Source organism: Sinocyclocheilus anshuiensis, unplaced genomic scaffold (genome assembly GCF_001515605.1).
Source record: "Sinocyclocheilus anshuiensis isolate Anshui unplaced genomic scaffold, SAMN03320099.WGS_v1.1 scaffold2056, whole genome shotgun sequence".
In the NCBI taxonomy this organism is placed as follows: domain Eukaryota; kingdom Metazoa; phylum Chordata; class Actinopteri; order Cypriniformes; family Cyprinidae; genus Sinocyclocheilus; species Sinocyclocheilus anshuiensis.
Genome location: NW_015551026.1, coordinates 108,161 through 128,117, shown reverse-complemented (window position 1 = coordinate 128,117; position 19,957 = coordinate 108,161). Strand labels below are relative to the sequence as shown.

General features: G+C 36.1%; 1 protein-coding gene across 1 annotated transcript in view; it reads right to left on the bottom strand.

Annotated features, from left to right (window-relative positions):
* The window catches only part of LOC107661145 (low-density lipoprotein receptor-related protein 1B-like), a 349,019-nt gene that overhangs the window by 255,061 nt on the left and 74,001 nt on the right, over nt 1–19,957 (bottom strand). Inside the window, exon 2 of the mRNA XM_016450614.1 lies at nt 3,760–3,882. Within this exon, the coding sequence (XP_016306100.1) occupies nt 3,760–3,882 (123 nt within the window). The remainder of the gene's footprint in view (nt 1–3,759; nt 3,883–19,957) is intronic.

Below are 19,957 nucleotides of genomic sequence, written 5' to 3'. Positions count from 1 at the left end.
AAGAAGAAGAAGAAGAAGAAGAAGAAGAAGAAGAAGAAGAAGAAGAAGAAGAAGAAGAAGAAGAAGAAGAAGAAGAAGAAGAAGAAGAAGAAGAAGAAGAAGAAGAAGAAGAAGAAGAAGAAGAAGAAGAAGAAGAAGAAGAAGAAGAAGAAGAAGAAGAAGAAGAAGAAGAAGAAGAAGAAGAAGAAGAAGAAGAAGAAGAAGAAGAAGAAGAAGAAGAAGAAGAAGAAGAAGAAGAAGAAGAAGAAGAAGAAGAAGAAGAAAGAAAGAAAGAAAGAAAGAAAAATATATATAGTTTTTGTTTTCTTGCATTTTCTTGTGTCCTGAGTGAATTAAATTTCATGTAGAGCTTCTTTTAAAAGTGTAACCCAGGTATTATAACGTATATTTGATCAAAGTAGGGTTTAAGGGCCAGTGATGTACAATTAACTTGACATATGTCTAAAGTAAACAGCTGTCATCTCTTCAAAAACAAGAACATCATGTGCTCGCCTTGTGGCTCACCGCCTGCATCGCCTTCTGAGTGTTGCGAGTTAATGCTTTGCCCAGAACAAAAATGAGAACAAAAAAAATCTATCTCTCTCACCCTCTCTGTTCAATTCAAACTTCAAAGGAGGAAAAAAAAGAAAAAAGAGTCGAGCAATTTGTCACTGAAGCATGTCTTTGTATTTCCTGATAAAGAACATTACGTTCAAGACAAAAAGCAGGAACATATGGAACAGAGCAAAGAGCACTGAAATGACCCATATCGTTTCATTTAAACCCTAAGAAGCAGTTCCTCACTGAGCTTTCAATGTTCCTGCAGTTCTCTTTAGCGATACAGAGATTATCTTGGTTGTATGTTCATTCTACTCATAACTCATGTCAAAACACTCAGGTCATACTCCACTGACCAATATAAGAAATAGCATGCTGTGCTTGGAAAGCTCCGAGACTGTCATCACAATACGGTTTTCTTCATTACAGGAAAGTGGGCTGTCTCCCAGCTTCCCTGATAACCCAAGATGTCGGGCTGGTCCCATAGGGAAGCTGGATGGGCAGCCTATCAAGGTCCCCGCTGGCCATGTGGCACTGAAAATGTGCAGCTGCCCTTCCCTGGAGGCCCTGGGAATGCGGTGATTACATTTCTCTGTGGTGGCAGAACTTGGGCACACCAACGCTAGGAATACGCACAGTCCAGAAACTGAAACAGCAAAAACAATAACTATAAGATGAAAACCAAGGACTTAATATCAGGTAACAGCTAGGCTCAGAAATTAAAAACACTCCAGGTGAATCTTATTATAAATCTAAGAGGACTAAGAGTTGAACATAATAATATGAAGCAACTGGAATCAGAAGAAGAAGAAGAAGAAGAAGAAGAAGAAGAAGAAGAAGAAGAAGAAGAAGAAGAAGAAGAAGAAGAAGAAGAAGAAGAAGAAGAAGAAGAAGAAGAAGAAGAAGAAGAAGAAGAAGAAGAAGAAGAAGAAGAAGAAGAAGAAGAAGAAGAAGAAGAAGAAGAAGAAGAAGAAGAAGAAGAAGAAGAAGAAGAAGAAGAAGAAGAAGAAGAAGAAGAAGAAGAAGAAGAAGAAGAAGAAGAAGAAGAAGAAGAAGAAAGAAAGAAAGAAAGAAAGAAAGAAAAATATATATAGTTTTTGTTTTCTTGCATTTTCTTGTGTCCTGAGTGAATTAAATTTCATGTAGAGCTTCTTTTAAAAGTGTAACCCAGGTATTATAACGTATATTTGATCAAAGTAGGGTTTAAGGGCCAGTGATGTACAATTAACTTGACATATGTCTAAAGTAAACAGCTGTCATCTCTTCAAAAACAAGAACATCATGTGCTCGCCTTGTGGCTCACCGCCTGCATCGCCTTCTGAGTGTTGCGAGTTAATGCTTTGCCCAGAACAAAAATGAGAACAAAAAAAATCTATCTCTCTCACCCTCTCTGTTCAATTCAAACTTCAAAGGAGGAAAAAAAAGAAAAAAGAGTCGAGCAATTTGTCACTGAAGCATGTCTTTGTATTTCCTGATAAAGAACATTACGTTCAAGACAAAAAGCAGGAACATATGGAACAGAGCAAAGAGCACTGAAATGACCCATATCGTTTCATTTAAACCCTAAGAAGCAGTTCCTCACTGAGCTTTCAATGTTCCTGCAGTTCTCTTTAGCGATACAGAGATTATCTTGGTTGTATGTTCATTCTACTCATAACTCATGTCAAAACACTCAGGTCATACTCCACTGACCAATATAAGAAATAGCATGCTGTGCTTGGAAAGCTCCGAGACTGTCATCACAATACGGTATGATTAATGTTGTAAACCATTTTGCTGCTAAACATTTTGGTCACACTGCAAAAAAAAAAAAAATAAATAAAATAAAATAAAATAATAACATAACATAAAATAAAATAATAAAATAAAATATCCCATTTCACTATCCAATTTTAGAGTCTTAACCTACTGTAAATTATGAGATATTCATAAAGTTAATATTTTTCACAGGGGAAAAAAAAGATTCTTGACAAAAAAAGTATACAAAAGATCCATTATTAGACTGAAGAAACGTATATTTTCTTATGTCACATTCCAATCACCAAGGCTGCAGGGAAATATGAAATGTGTCGTAGTAGTTGTCCAGACTTTGTGTGGCTGAGGTAGCTTCTTCAGTGCATAAATCAGTGTGGGAACCAAACTCTTGATTGTTTTCTTTGAAAGGTGGGTTTTTCTTTGCCAGCACTCCCTCAGACGTTTGGAAAACAAATTGGCTACTACTTTAACAAGACCAATGTATTTCCCAAGTATTTCCTGCATTTAGATGCAAAGCTTATTATCAGCATCAGCTGAGTCACTGGCACTGCTTACCCTGAAGCAGATGGCACACTTTACCCCACAACTACCATTTTGTGAAAATATTTTGTTTAATAATTTATGGATAATCTTTAGCCAAACAATGTACATGTTTTTAGCATGGTTTAACGTTGGCAAAAATATACATTTTAGACCTGGATAATTTTGATTTGACATAAAATAATTTTACTTGCCATGTAAAAAATGTACACTGACTTTTTTATGTGCATCTTTTCAGTCCTATGTCTAAATACATAGATATATACATTACATGATAAAAATTGTGCACAGCTTCCTAGATTAAAGGGGCAGCACAGCTTACTCACTGATTTTACTCCACTATCGTAAGCAACACAGTAACCTCAGGGTGCCCAATATGCACAAACACATGAATAAATTTACCCATGCCAGTGGAGTGCTGTTAGTACACTCATGCGATAGTAGTCTGTGTTGGCTTACAAACACATTAAATTCCACAGCACATTTTGTTGTGAAAAGCTGATTGAAATGCATTTCCTATCGATACATAATCTATGGTAATGAGCTTCTCAAAATTCCCATGATAACTACACCTGAAATCCATTCTAAGGCATTATAAATAAAACAGAGAGAACATGATTAATCTAAATGATAATAGAATACCAGTGGTGAGAATAGTTGACCCACTGTGCCTGGAATTTGTAATAAATTAAGTTCTTCTAGAAATGTCCTGCATCTACATGAAGCAATTGGGCACAAAGTTTTAGCATAAACTGATCGATCTTTTCATGAATACAATTCCCCACACTTTGCATGTAAAGTGCAATCTGGAATTAAACAAGGTGAGGAACAATCATGTGCAGGTCGAAGCTGATTTTTTTGGTGCACGGAGATATGGGAATGCAGAGATGTTTTGTGGCATTGTGGGTTGGTGTAATGGTTACTTACATTTGTCCAGAACCTCATCAGAACCATCTGGACAGTCTGGTTCCCCATCACAAAGCCAGCTCTCGGACACACAGGTCAGCTGGTCACCGCACAGAAACTCTCCAACGTCACACAAAATGGGCTCTAATGAAAGAGGGGGGTGGAGACAGAGATGGAGTATGGAATGAGGTGCAATACAGTCATTAAATGTATAAATTACATGATTGTCTAATAAATATAATGATTAGTAAGTACATGTGAAATGCATGAACTCACAATGATTCATTATAGTGACATGAATGTGATGACAATTAATTTTACTGAACAGATTTGAACCCTTTCCAACAATGACTGTATGATTTTGAGATCCATCTTTTCACACTGAGGATAACTGAGGGACTCAACTATTACAAAAGGTTCAAACGGTCAATGAAGCTCGAGAAGGAAAAACGAAGCATTAAGAGCCGCGGGTGTAAACTTTTCAACAGAATGAAGATGTGTACATTTTTTTTTATTTAGCCTAAATATCTTTTTTTTCTTCATTTAGTACTGCCCTTCAGAAGCTACAGAAGATATTTGCATGTTTCCCAGAAGACAAAATAAGTTCAATTTACCCTGATATTCAAATTCAAAAAGTTTTCACGATCAGGCTCTTAAAGGGGTCATATGATGTTGCTAAAAAGAACATTATTTTGTGTATTTGGTGTAATGAAATGTGCCGCGTAAACATAAAACCATGTCTGCATTTGTTATCAGAGAAATGACAAACAACAAGCGCTACTCTATACTGCTCAAAAACTCGCGTTTGAATCATCAGTGGCAAATCCTTTAAATATGAAAACTGTACTTGCAGCCTGAGTCAGAACAGCCGGCATTGTAGTCTACTATTCCAGGATCAGGAAACAGTCCTCCATAAAAAATGTGCTGCACACATCTGAATATTTAGGTTGAACTGTTCTGGAACAGTATTGTAAATACAACTTAACCCTTTGGGGTCGACTAACGTGGATACGCGTTTTGTGGCATCTTCTCCTGATAACACCGAAAAGAACTTAAATTACACTTTCAGTTTTGATCTTACAGATAAGAGCAATACATCAATCGAATATTTGACTTGAACTGTAACTCAGCAAATACTCAACAAAGAGACATGAGAGATATATCTATAGAAAGCTTGACATGTCTACTTTTAAACTAAGCAAGTCTTATCGAAAGCAAATATTCTGTGATAAAGTAATCCATATGAAACCAACGCGATGTCCAGTCTTTCACGTCTCCCTTCGTTATATCTAATGCGACCACGCCCACGTGCTGAGCGCGCTATAGATATTATAATCATCCACATAAAGCGCGTGGCGTGTAAATGCCCACATCACAGCAAACAAAGCAGCAAGACCTCAAGTTTTTTTAATTTTACTGTTCGCGTCGCGCTAAGAGGAATAAGACATAATTCACCTCAAGAAGCTTTGGATTACCTCAGGAAAAAACAATGCAGCGGCTTGATCTAGCAGTGATCATAAACATGAGTAAGTCTTTTTTATTAACCTACTTTTATTAGTTTTCACATAACTTGTACACATTTTACTAGTTAGACTTTCTCCAAACTATAATTCCTGACTAAATGTATAATCAAGTGAAACATTATGAAGTTTCATTCACAGCATCTAAATGTCACGATGCCAGGATGTTTTTTTTATGTTCTATAACAGACAGAAATACGATATAAAAGTAATATGAGTTATAATGTTACTAGCCTAATGTCAGTAAGAATGATTAGTCAAAACTTTACTGTGATAGGTCTCTTTGGATTTGAGACTTTAGTCTTTGCAACTTTACAGATCTTCTTTATGCACCAAGAGCTTGTAACACTTCAAAGAGAAAGGAAACATTGAAATCGCATCATATGACCCCTTTAATGCATTTTGCAGATACTGCAAGTGTACGTAAAATTTTGACCACAACTGTATCTATATCTATCTTATATATAGGCCTATTTTTTCAGCATATAAAAATAAAGCTGCAAGAGAAAGCCAAAGAGAACAAAACAACTGTTGGAATTTACTTATATACAGTACAATTGTGAGCCCCATTAATGGGCCTGAATCAATGATGCTCCAGTATAACCCTCAAAAATGAATCACCTTGCATTTAATTTAAGCTTTAACTGAGTGCTCAACAGCTGTTCAAGCTGCTTCAGTCTCATTATCTTTCCAACTGTTCGCTGTCACGCAACGCGCCCAAGACCGTTTCCTTACCTTGACAACCCTACCATGGCATGCAATAATAGAAAAGACAGCCTCACAATTTCCAAACTCAAGAAAGTCTGCTGAGCCACTGAGCTCTTTACTGTCATTTAAAACCGAGCTGAGATAGAAGAACTGCACCAACAGCATAGAACGAACTTAACTTGAACCAAAAAATGTATTAGGTCATGTAAGTAAAGTGGCATTTTCATGTTGAGGTCAGTGTACAGAGAAATGTGACATTCTCCTAGTTGGATTTCACAGGAAATCTTGTTATAAGTCACTCTAAGGCTGTGAAAATCCTTTGAGATTAGATATGATCCATATAATGCTTCTCTGACACTTGTGAAAGGATAAAAATTCTGCATGCTAAACCTTGTGTCTAACACAAACACACGCAACCGTCGTGCGCTCCTGTTTTTGAGCTTTATAACCCAAAACGGCCAATGAACTGTTTAATTCTCACCTTGACATATACAACACGGTATTTTGATCTAAATGTCAGCTGCCTCAGTTTTGATCAGAAAACCGTGATTAACATTAATATCACCTGACACCTATAACATAAATGTCTTGAGAATGTCATTCGGCAGCAAGATTCACCCATATAACACCAGTGAATGTCAGTGCATAAGCCAAACTATTTGTTCTGCTTCACTTTTCATTCATATTGATCTTCGTATCCACTGAAAAAAGCACATCAAATGGGGTTCATGGAGACCACGCTTAAGGCTCCAGTTTGTGCCGATGTGTGGCCAGCTGAATTCAAGGGGGGAGGGGATAATGATGCTCGAAGGTGCCGCACATTTACAAATTCCACGAGGCACTCCATCCAGGAAACATATCCTCTGCCAAAAGACCTTTACCATGGCAACTCTGAGCCAGTCGGACTGTGTGTAGCCAGGCTTGTGGAGAAATCAATGGGAAAGGACAACAGGGCCTTCATTAAGCTCTGCCTGACCTTCACTTTTCCAGTGAGGTCATTTTTATTTTCGAAACGACAGCAGAGGCATGTCAACAAATTATCAAAGGGAACGCAGTTAGATTTTTAACAGCCATCGCCAGAGAAGCAGACTGCTTGGTATAATCTACCTTGTAAACAATGAATTATTCATGAGCGTGAGTTTAAATGTACAGTCCTCAAAAGATATTCTTCCTTTCATGATGTTGCTTGATGCAAGACAAATAAAAGCATAATCTGAATCTCTGTACACATCAGATAGATTTAAACTCATGATGCATCATAGGTGACTACGTGCTTGTATGCGGTTTCAGGGTTACGTATGCAGTGCAAATATAAAAGTAGATGCGTCAAAAGCTATACAAACATTTTGTGACTTAACACTGCATCTGTCTAAAATAATTAAGCTACACACTTCTAAGTGGTGGCATTCTTAAGAAAAACCACACATTTTGCTATTTAGTTTTTTCTTCATTACAGACTGAACAAGAGCGCTGAAAACAAGTGTGAAAATAGATGCAGAAAGTGTCAGCAGTTTAAGGACGCTCAGTCAGTGACAGTTGCATATTCATCTTTTAAGGCTGTGGGTTTGACACAAGGAGTTCATCTTTGCATCCAGGTCACCTTTGCATCCATTACAACCTACATTTAACATAATATTTTAAGCAACATATTCAAAACGACTGCAGTAGACGGTTTTATTTTAATTTTATTTTTTTTCTAAAAGAAATTAATAGTTTTATCCAGCAAGTATGCATTAAATATTTTTTTAATCAAAAGTAACAGTAAAGACATTTACACTGTTACACTGTTTATTTTAAATAAACTTCCTAAATAAATACTTCCTTTTCATTAAAAAAAAAAATCTATAAAATATTAGATACCACAACCTTTTACGACACTGATAATAAGATTTTTTTTCTTTAGCACCAAATCAGCATATTAGAATGATTTCTGAAGGATGGGAATAATTATATCTTAGTGTATGAAGTGTATGAAAATAGAAAACAGTTGAACTGTTGAACAATGAACTTTTTAAATAAACTTTTCTTTTGCAGTTGTAAAAATTCCACTTAAAAATAAGTTACCATATACCATTCTGTCACAGTTCATATAAAACTCTCATGACCGCATTTGCATCTCGGGTGACCTCTGCTATATTGTATTCATCAAACATCAGAATTGTTCTCCGCTCAAGGCCACGTCAGGAGCTGACATTCTTAACAGTGCTAAGCCTCATTTATGGGTTTATATCCCTTCTCGTGCCATGGTTATCAATCAGGGAAGATAATGGGCACTGATACAGGCAGTATCTCAGTCACTCCATGAGGTGAACCACCAGTCAAGGTTCCCTAAACAACATGTCTTCCTGAGGAAGACGTGAAGGGTTCTCTCGATATCATTGTTTCATTACAGCTGAGAAAGATTGCCTCTGAAGCCCTGATAACAGAAAAGTGCACTCGAACATACACTTCAAGTTAAATGTGTCTTGTTTTAATTTGCACAATTAAAATGTTTTTCGAGTTCCTTGAAATCCTTATAACCCATTTTTAAGAAAGAGATAAGAGTCTTTTACTCAAATGAGCACTTAAAGACTTTTTTTATCCATTTTAGACTGTTATTTCCAGTAGGAGTTTCCCGCTGTGTGGGAAGCAGCAAAGGGGGGCTGTGATTAAGATACCCAAACTCTTCTGATATTACAGCTTTTGCAGTTTATCTGCCGATGAAATCAGCGGGTTCACGCAGCAGGAAATCTCCTCCAGAAGATCTGATTAGTTTCATTCCACTAAAATCAGGGAAGCGCACGTCAGATCTAAATGTAAAGTTAGAGTAACAATATCAAGTTGGAGCCTTCAGCTGCTAATGATCCCGTATCTGAGGTCAAAAATAATGGGCTATAACTGATGTTTTGGGTGAAGTTAATATGTATGTAATCATTACTATGCATGTGGGTGGTGATAGGTACGGCTGAATGGGCTAATCTTATAAAGTGTTGCTCCATATGCTGAGATCATTTGAAATGCTACAGTTTAATGTGGGTGGTTGCGAATTGCTGAATTAAACTGCTTTTGGCACTCTCAGGTGTACAGTACAGAAGGGGTTTATCCCCAGGGGCCATGCAGGAGGTTAAAACTCTGACAATTCAGTTTGTCTATTTGCATCTTTCCATATTTATGTCATTATTTGGATTCAGAGTCCTAATGGGAAAAAAAAGTCTCTTAGCTAATCTGCATAAACCCAGGATACCACAATTATCAACAGACCCTGCCGTTCTCCAGGGACTTTAGAGCTGTCTGCTCTTACCTCGGGGACAATTAACAAACGCTTCATCTACTGGCATGTATTTAAACTAAGGCTTTTCCCCACCTTTTACAAGACCATACAAAAATTAGAGCAAATTCAGTCACTATTAAATCCATAAATGATTAGCTAAACTAGGAAGGGGGGGGGGAAGCACACGTTTTTGAATTATGAAGCCCTTGATTTCCTAGCAAGAGCTGGGCTGGTACAGTTATTGCCGCAGGTCTAGGAGCTCAATGAGATAAGAAAATGATGAACGAACTAAAGAATCATTACACAGGGCTGAGTGTGAGAAGTTTTCTTCCCATGGGCCTAAAGCTTGGCTTCTATTTGTAATTACCTAAAGTGCTTTTTAGGATCTTGCTGACATGCTTTGTGCAAAAGAAAAGGACAAAGTGAAAAGGAAACCCAAGTTTGATTTGTAGTCTGAAAAGAGAAAAAAAATCTATATTACCTCCAGAAATAGCTACATGTGAGTGTGACTATTGACATCATTTTTAATATAATAGTGTCTGTTTTAGATATGATTACAGCTTACAACTATAGACAAATGATTAAAACCATTTAAAGAGCTCTTAAAAGTTATGCTTTTGAGCCCTGAGGTCAGATTCGAAATAAAAAGTATGCTATCAGGAAGTCTGAAATGTTTTGACACAACCATTAAGTGTGACAACGAAGCAATGATTGTTTTTTCAACAAAATCAATATTAGCTTTACTGTTATATGGGTCTGGTTAGACTCTAATAAACAGGTGGAAGAGCAAAACGAGGCCTGAATGCTTTATTTGAATCCATCATGTGAATCGATCACTGCTTTTTAAAAGCTTTATAAAATGTGAGAGCGGAAGGAGGGTATGGCACATCTGATGCTGCAAATGATTCAATCAATTAGCTATATCTGCTTCTGCAGGTAGAAAGTTGAGAACATAAAAGTATCTGCTGTGAAAGACCTCTGGAGAGCAGTAAAGTTTGACCTGGCATCAACTATAGGGGAAATAAAGTGAGATAGGAAGTAGCATTAAGATAAGACCGCCATATGCACAAGCATGAGACATCAAAACGGTGCACGTATGGAGCATGTTAGCGAGGGTTAGGGGTCATAAAGACTGTCATGCTGAATAGCAATTGGCTGAATTGATTTCACACAATCTTGAACCTCTGGGCTCAGTATTGATCCCGTTAGCTTTTGATTTTCACACACCATGAACACTCGCACAACAGCCCATTTCAAATTATCCATCTTTAACACCCTGCGGTAAGACAAAACTGGACTCAAATATTTTAGGACAGCTGCTACTGAAGTTTTCCAAGATTCAAATGCATGCAAACAAAGATTCTGTCAGTCATACTAGAAAAGTAATAAAAAAACAATTACACAAGCAATGATGAAGTATAAATTGAGAAATGTCTATTTGCAATAAATGGTATCTAATTACAGTGCATCTTCGTAGCTGGCCTCGTTATTTGACATGTGACCTTATTCATGCAGCCAGTTAACAAGGTTGTTAGCAGCACATTGTTAAAATGGATAGTTTCCAGACCCACCTGTTTATCATAATTATAGCACGTAATTGCTTATATATACAGCAACAGCAGATGCATGTGAAGAAATCTAGTTCCATTGTCAGAGAGTTAGAGATTCACTAAAAATGATTCATAACTGACTAACATAAAGAAAAAGAGCTTTTTAAATGTAATGAATTCATTATGTTGGCAAATAAATCTGTTAATCGTAATGCATTCACACCACAGAAGATTACATCAATACTCACAGAACACAACACAGTCAGAGACACAGCCTTGCTGTTTTTGAAATATGAGTAAATTATGAAATGCCATAAATCATTGTGCATAAATTAGAGGTACAATATATATTGCTGGCTTGTATATTATTTGATAGATGAGGAGAGTAATGAATGAATTTTTATAAAATAAAATTTTTAAAATACACACATATCTCCAATATAATCAGTTACTACACAATTTGATAAACCAATAATTTAAAATCATAGACATTAGACAATGCTGAACCTCACAAACGTCCAATTCATCTTATTAATTTCCTGCAATATGTCTTTTTGTGCATTTGAATGCTTCTGCAGTCATACTGTGCTTTAAATTGTGACAGCCCGGGTGCTACAGTGATGGTGTACTCATTAAAGGCCAAGGAAAGGGTTTTGAAATCTTCTGGGAACCCTTAGATGTGTGAAAGAAACTGTACACAGAAATGGAAATATATGTCCTTTTCAACTACTGTCAGTAGCCAACTTGTCTTTTCATTCAGCAAACATTTGCTTCACCAACGTTTTCCATTTTGTTCCCATTGTGCCAGTTTTGCCTGATTCCCACCCTCAGTATCTCATTCTGAGCATGTTTGCTTTCTAAGTTTCCATGCATTATTTACGAATGTGACATCTGGGAACGCTTCCAAACTTCCATTTATAATATTTAAAAGAACAGTTACAGAATAAAGTTCCTTTTGTGGTATCCGGTCTGACAATAGTCCATTCCAAACATTCATTATTAACTTTGAAATGCCTGAAGAATAAAAATACATGTCTTTGATCTCTGGAAAAAAAGAGATGTGATGTCATGGGAACATCATTAAAATTGTTTTGCTTTTTTATGAACAACTTTCCTCAACTCTTTATTATCTAATGCTCATTGTATAAAACCAAACTTCACTACGCATATAAACCTGAATTTGCTGATCCTCGCTAACATATTTATGCTAATCAGAGGCCTCCAACCACAATGTTCTTCATTAGATGTCTAGTGCTACACATTCACAATATAAATTTGGTGCTGCATGTCCTAGTAATTGCTTTATGGGATAATTTAAAAAGGTTAGATTTCTGTGAAGGTTAGTAAGTATGTTGACAGCACATCCTCAAAGATGCTGGCTAGCCTCAAACATTTCTACAATAAAGTTAATAAAACCATTTTCAAGCTCATTTTAGCCTATTCATTTTCACCTTGTTCATTTCTGCAAAAATTGGATTCCACTATAATCAAAATGAATAAGACTCAATATAAAATATACTGCACAAATGCTTCTAGCTTCCAAAGTGGATCTAAAATAGCAGCCAAAAGACCCATGATGAAGCCTGTCACCGAAAAAGACTCATGTCACTTCAGCTATCCCAGACACACATTTTTTTTCCCTCCCTGACCGGTAACACCTGAATTATAACCCCTCACCCTCTGTGTGAACAGCAGAAACAGACATCCAATGACTGTGTCATATGAGGATCTGTTTGAGTGGGTTTGTGTAGAGGGCAAGCTCAATAATGGCCCCTTTTGCTGGAGAGAAAGCAATGTCATGGGGTCAAAGCAGTGGCTAAAATGGCGGCCTACGGAAAGTGTTCGAGAGAACAATGGTGGTTGATTATCAGGCTGAGATATATGCTAGAGCTAATGATGCCATTTAACTCTACCTTTTCCAGCCTTGCAGCACAGTCTCTCAATACACGGCCAGGTATGTCGTCAGGACCCGCAGCCTTGCGTGGGTTAATCCTAGATAGGGTCTTCCTAACGTCAGCTGGGGACAGACAGAGCGCCTGGTCGTTGGGAGGTATGGGCAGTTTTTGTGCAGGTGTGTGCAGGTAAAATTAATGATACCATTCATTTTATTGCTGATTTGAAATATGGGTAACACTTAAGTTTAGGGACCGATTCTCACTACTGACTAGTTGCTTATTAGTATGCATGTTTAGTTTAGTTTATTTCATTTCTTTGTACAGAGACAACGCACAACAAAAGTGTTGTGCCAGAGTTAGCTATAAAGCTAATTTGCATCTGCATGTTACTAGCATATTGTCAGTTTATAGCACATTTAAAGTACATATTAATGCCTTATTCTGAATGACCATATTTTAGATTCCGTGACACATAATTTTTTGGTATTTCCCCATTCATTAAGATAGAAATTGTTACTGAAAACAGCTACCTGAGTGCATTCCCAGCGGTCAACGAATAAACCAACTTGCCTTGGAAGGAACTTTAACTATATCTGGCATACAGTCAGTGCAAAAATCCCCTAAACAAGTATGAGGGACATTCAGAAATCTTGGTCTTATCTGAAGACGGATAAGAAAAAGTATGACTACAAATGGACACCAAACTCCCAAGTGACTACATTCGAAAGAAACCAGAATTATACCTGTAGCCCTAAGGGTTTATGAATTGCAACTATTTTAGTCTAAATATGTCATTATCAGGGGAAGGTAGAGTTTGGGTCAGTTTTGTGTTTTTGACAGTGATGTCTTCATACTCTTTTAAAGTCCACTTGTTCAGCAGTAAAACTGATGAGCTGTAATTCCACCTCACAAAGAAACTGGATTTCTCCCTTACTTATGCATTCTGTTTCATAGAAGCCTGGCAAAATGTCTCTATATCTGACACAGCAATCGGGCTGCTTCATTTCCAGTTCACTTCAAGGCAAACATTGTACACGTACATCATGCATTTCTACACACTCCTGTAGAGTAACAGGAATTGTTGGCTTGGCAACTGAGCTACAGATAGATGGCACACCTCTTTATAATGTAGACAATTCTGTGTGACTCAGACTGTAACCATGAATCATGAAACATAACCTTACATATTTGAGAAATTATCTGGACAGGTTTAAAAAAATACAGTTTTTGAGCCAAATTAAAGCCTAATTTAATTAAAGCCAATCCTTTTTTTTTGCCTTCATGCTCTGCCTAATACTGTAGGCTATTAGAGTGTAATTAGAGTGTAAGCACTCACCTGCTACATATAATATTAGATTATCATTAATAATATTAACAGAATCAATATACACATAAATTAGTTTTCTATCTTTTAAAAAAAATTAACAAAAAAAAATGAATCAAATTCCCTATAGGCAAGTCAGCTCATTATGATGCCTTCTTCAAATGCTATTTTCTATCTGGGCATAAGACAAGAACAGCTCGTATCAATGTTATTTTAGTATCAACGATAAACTATTATAGTTTTTGTTAATATTCTGACTTTTTTTCTTCTATTTTAAAAATGAAATCAAAGTTGTTGTTTTTTTTTGTAAGTCTATATAGTACTTATTCATTTTTATTTCAGTTTTAGTTATTTTAGTACTTTGTTAAACTCAAATAAAACGAAATTATGCATTGGCAAATAGCTGAAATAAAATAAATTTATTTATAAGTATAAATAACCAAAATGTTTAAAATAATTAAAGTAAGTATTATTTCAATAAGTTTAAATAAGTTTATTTCAGACAATGTTTATTTTATTTCAAGTAATGTTTTAGTTTTTGTTAACCAGGCTTCTGTCTACTTGAATGGAGAAAGACAGAAATCTCCACTGCTTGTTAAATTATATTTCAACATATTTCATACCAGCAAAAAAAAAAAAGAAAGAACCTGACAGTTGTAGTATAATAAATTTCGCTTCTTTAAATCATGCTCAAAAAATGTATTTCACATGGATAGTCTAGAGTAAACAAACTCGTTATCTTTCTAAGTGCCTTCTGGAACCCCATGAGGTTCACGTACCCCTGGTCGGGAATCACTCACTGTAGAGGATTAAAATCTGCACACAAGCACAGGAACTAGATGCAAAACATCACAAATCACCCCACTTTGAAATCTGGATTATGCAATGGTCTTCTTAATCCTTTTAGTTATTTAAAATCACATTAGAGTTTAGATAGAGACGAATGTTCCACGGTGGAGTTTTCCCCCCTCATGTTGACACCCCAGGCGCTAGTGCTAGGACATTTATTTGTCAGATTTTACTCTTGATTTTTTCACTTCCGCTTTTTTTCACCCCTAAACTGTGTAATGCTCGGGAGAGGCATCTAAACATGTTAGCTCTCTTAGGAACATACCCCCTAACTCACTCAAATCCATTCAACATTAAAATCCATTTTATAGTCTCTTTCTTCCTATAGAAAGAGCCCATTAAATGAAATACCCTTTAACTATGTTTCTAATGAGTTTATTCAATTAGCTAATGATGACCAGCCTATCTACTAGTATTGGTACATAAAGTGCATCTTCACTGTCTAGAGTCTAGACATAACATTTCATGTCCTTGAAATTCAATGAAATAGACTTGGTTTGTCTGCTATTTGACAAAACTTTCAGTCAAGATAAATCTGGACAGCTTCTAAGTGCTTGGATCAGTTGGAAAAAATTGTCTCAATTTAAAAAAAAAAAAAAACAGGAGAAAAAAGAAAAAACCCATAACCATTCATATTCTGTTCGAAAACCAAAATACTGAAAAAAGAGAAAATTAAGTGACGTGTGGCCAAGTACGGTGATTCCATACTCAGAATCTGTGCTCTGCAATTAACCCATCCAAGTGCACACACACACAGTAGTGAACACACACACACACACACCATCGTAAGCTGCCTACAGAGGCATTTTAGGTGCACTCTTGATGCAAATGTTGTTCTAAAATTAGGCATCTCAATTATGTTGCATTTTAACTATGTTGTTAATCGTGTTTGAAAAAAAAAAACAAAAAAACCTAGAAACATAGAAAAAAGTTCCATCAAAAATAAACATTTCATTCAATAATATAAACACTTCATAAGCCACTGTCAGATACCTTAAAAACTTCAAGCACTGTTTACTCTTTGCTCTACTGCTTCTAAGCTGTTTCTTTGTTCTGACAGTTTACTGCCAATTATTCTAAAGCAGGGGTGCCCAAACTCGGTTCTGGAGGGCCGGTGTCCTGCAGAGTTTAGCTCCAACTTGCCTCAACACACCTGCCTTTAAGTTTCTAGTATGCCTAGTGAGAGCTTGATTATCTGGTTCAGGTGTGTTTAATTGGGGTTGGATCTAAACTCTTCTGGACACCGGCCCTCCAGGACCGAGTTTGGACAACCCTGTTCTAAAGTATTATAAGTTGAGAAAAGCCAAACAAAAAACTTCATATACTCAGAGCCATTGCATGTGATTGTCTGTAAAACTTCAGTATAAGGAAATACAAAGCTAACATCACCTATGAGCTGCTCCAAGCTCGGTCATCACCTTTTCAAAGTAGTTCATCAAGCATTCCAGTCCATCATGACCAAAACCATCATACAAACAGTTCCTCCATATCCACTACAGCTGTCCTTTCAGACTAACACACCACATGGTTTCCCTTTCTCAAAACCTTATGATACTACAGTCACACGATTCCCTCTGGCCTCAACTGCATTTCAATTATTTCTTTATGGTATATATTTCCTATACAAAATGTACTGATGGTGTACACACACACACAAACATATAAACATACAAACATACATACAAACATACAAACATACCTACATACATACATACAAACATACAAACATACATACATACATACATACATACATACATAAAAGCAACACAAGCAGCCATATTTATGAACCAGAATATCTCTTTTGACTTGAGACCACGCAAGAATCCTCTATAAGCCACCCAGATCACATAAGCACTGTGGTAGCAAGTTGTGAATGTACACAAACCACTCATGAAGAAAAAAATATTGTTCAATTTTGACGCTATTCAAAGTAAAATTCTTCTTCCAAGGCTGGGGGCTGGGGACACAACAGATGAAAAAAAAGAAGAAGAAGCAAAGGCTGATGTATCTGCAGAAGAAAACAAAGCAAAAGCTCATTTGTATGAAGTACATGGGAAGGCCTACTTGATACATAACATGTCCATGAGCTTTAGAATCAACACAAAAAGGTTCACATTTCTATGAATGAATAAAGGAAGACATCTATTGTAGGTCACTTGCCACTTTTTTTCAGAGTTACTCACAATTTTGGATTACCTTTATGTCTTCCCTTTTTCAAAAGTACTTAATTTCAACTACTTACAGCACAAACAAAATACATGTTCATTCTGCATTTTCTGCATTTTTCAAGTACTTATAGTAAGAAATCACACATATTTGTCTGGTTACTTAAGTTAATCAAATCTGACTAAAGTTTATCAGAATGCTTTCAAATGACCAGACAGGTATATCCCAGTCTGTGGAGGAACTATCAAACTATAAGACTAAACACATTACACCATTTATCTAAGCCAAAAACATCCTGAACTCCAAACTCAAGTCTCACCAAAGAGATCTTTCAACAGATCATAAATCATAATAATAAAAATAAACCTTTCTGCACCATCCAGTTCAAACTCAAAAGCTGTTACCTAATTTATATGATTATGTGTGATGTTAATGGCGTATGCAAAGCTTTTCTCTCAATCTTTTGACTTTATTTAGACAACTTAAGGTGATCAGATTTTTGAAACATTTTTTTTTCTTAAGTGGTTACTACATCAATGACATTTTCTACAGTCTAATCTATAAATCAAAAAAGTGATCATTTTAGTTTTCATTATTTTAACCATGGTAAATGTAGTAATGAAGTATGGTCATATTCATTTAATTTTCAGTCATACACTTTCTCTTCTGAATTATAACAACTTCCTCTCCACAAACTAATGTTTGATGATGTCAGTACAAATGTGAAACAATACAGTGACAGTCTCTACTCTGGATAATAATAATAATAATAACAATTAATATTAGTATTATTATTATTTTATGCATGTAATGCAATAAACTAATGAAAAACAAAACAAAACTGGTAATTACCTATAAAAAATAACAATCAATCGATCAATCGATCTGCCACAAACTAATCCCATAGTTAACACTCACCACTTCCATGTTTGGTTTATATATATATATATATATGTATATATGTGTGTGTGTGTGTGTGTGTGTGTGTTCACAGTTAATAGCCTCAATAAAACAGATTTTTGCATTAAGATGTTTGAACACAGTAAGAAGAGAAACCAAAACGGGTAATTAATAATTATATTGTCATGAATGAATAATCTTTTTTTCAGTCTAACCCCATAGTTACTACTCACCCCTTCCACGTTCATTTTCGTTTTATTTATTTTTATGCATAGTTAACATTCTACTTCAAAACAACCAATTATTGAAGCTGTTTTGAAAATACATAAGTCATTTCCGATAACAGGCCCCCAAAAGCAGGGACTATCCATCAAAAACATGTACATCCAGTAACCTTATTCCAGCTTTAATCTTGTGTGTGTGCTCTGTGGTTTTCATGTCTTTGTGTCAAAGCCAATTCTACGTATCTAGCATCAGTTCTTCATCCAAGTGAGCCAAATACCAGGTTGGATTTATCATCCCCAGCACACGACCACAGACAGGAACATGCTTTAGTAATCTCACACCAAGCGTCTCAGCTGCTATTGCACTTTGCCAGTGCCGTGAGGCCAGCGAGATTTACTGTGGAGTGAATCTGGGCTCCTAGTGGCCAAAGCTGTCCCATTTCCCTGGCCTGACTGCACTGACCTCATATGATGAATGTGTTCTTCAGGGCAAAGAAGAACAAAGCTCGCCATTATTGATGCTCTCAATTAATAATCTCAGACCTGCTGCTGGATTCACGCATAGAGTGTCCACCATTGCCCCCACCGTGATATAGTATGGACCATACAGATAAGACACAGTGAACAATTAGAAGCCTAATTAAAAAGATAACTGACAGTGCTTCTGACATGCTCTGTTGAAATATCATGTGTAATAAATGTTTAGAGGTACACTAGCAAATGTGGCGTGTTACTGATTAATGTGCAAGGAGTAATTCACTCATGAGGCTCACGGCCATGTTGAGTCATTGGGTCTGGCTCCGACGTGTCAAAAGCCTGCTGAGAGAAGAAAAACACATGACTGCCTACCTACATTCAAGGTGACCATATATTCAGTTACAAAAGGACTGAGGAAACTCATATCTTTCACATGGAGTTTCATATAGTCAAACATTTCTGCCTCAACTGTGTTGCTAAAGTAGAGGTTGTTGGTGACAACATGCTGGTGACAATAAGACAAAAGACTAAAAAAATAATGATAAAGCAATGGAATTGATGTTCAGTTCTGTAAAAAGTTTTTGCACATGCAATCAGACACATGCAACCAAAATGATCGTGAACCGGTTCTTTTCGGTCAATCAAAAATATGTAGTGTAAGCAATACAGTCTGATTCCCAAACAACTGACTCTGATGAGTCGATTCTTTTGCGTGAATCAAACACTTTGAGACTTAAATCAGTTAGTTACTGACCTGTTAATCATATGAAAACAAAACCCTACACTATCATATTTAATATGCAAATTTCTAAGGCCTCTAAATTATGAACATAATCAAAAGTTTGTTGAAAACTCTGTTGTACACAATCTACTACATGCCTTCTGTCATCTGATTGATAGTTTATACTTTAGCAAGTAAGAGGCCTATTAGTATGATTGTAAAACACTTACAGACTGAAGCAACTTCAAGCATCATTGCATTGCATTAGTTTTTTGTCCCACATAATAAAAACTACAGAGCCTTCAAAGTAAAAAATTACCTTAAGACATTATTGGGAGAATTAGAATGACAACTGTTATTTATATGCTTTCTATGCAAGTCGTCTGCCATACTGTTATAAAGATTTAATTGATTAACCTTACAAGCTATGAGAATTTCAACTTACATTTTGGACAAATATCAACTACTGCACTAAAATGCATATTTTTGCTTAGTTTTGGCCTCTGGCTAAAATTTAAGTGTTTTTTTCCCCCTTCAAATATGAGCTCCATCTTCTCCTTTATTATACTACATCAGCCATAAAACACTGATGTATCGAATACATATGCAAACTTATATATAAGTTACAAAGTATA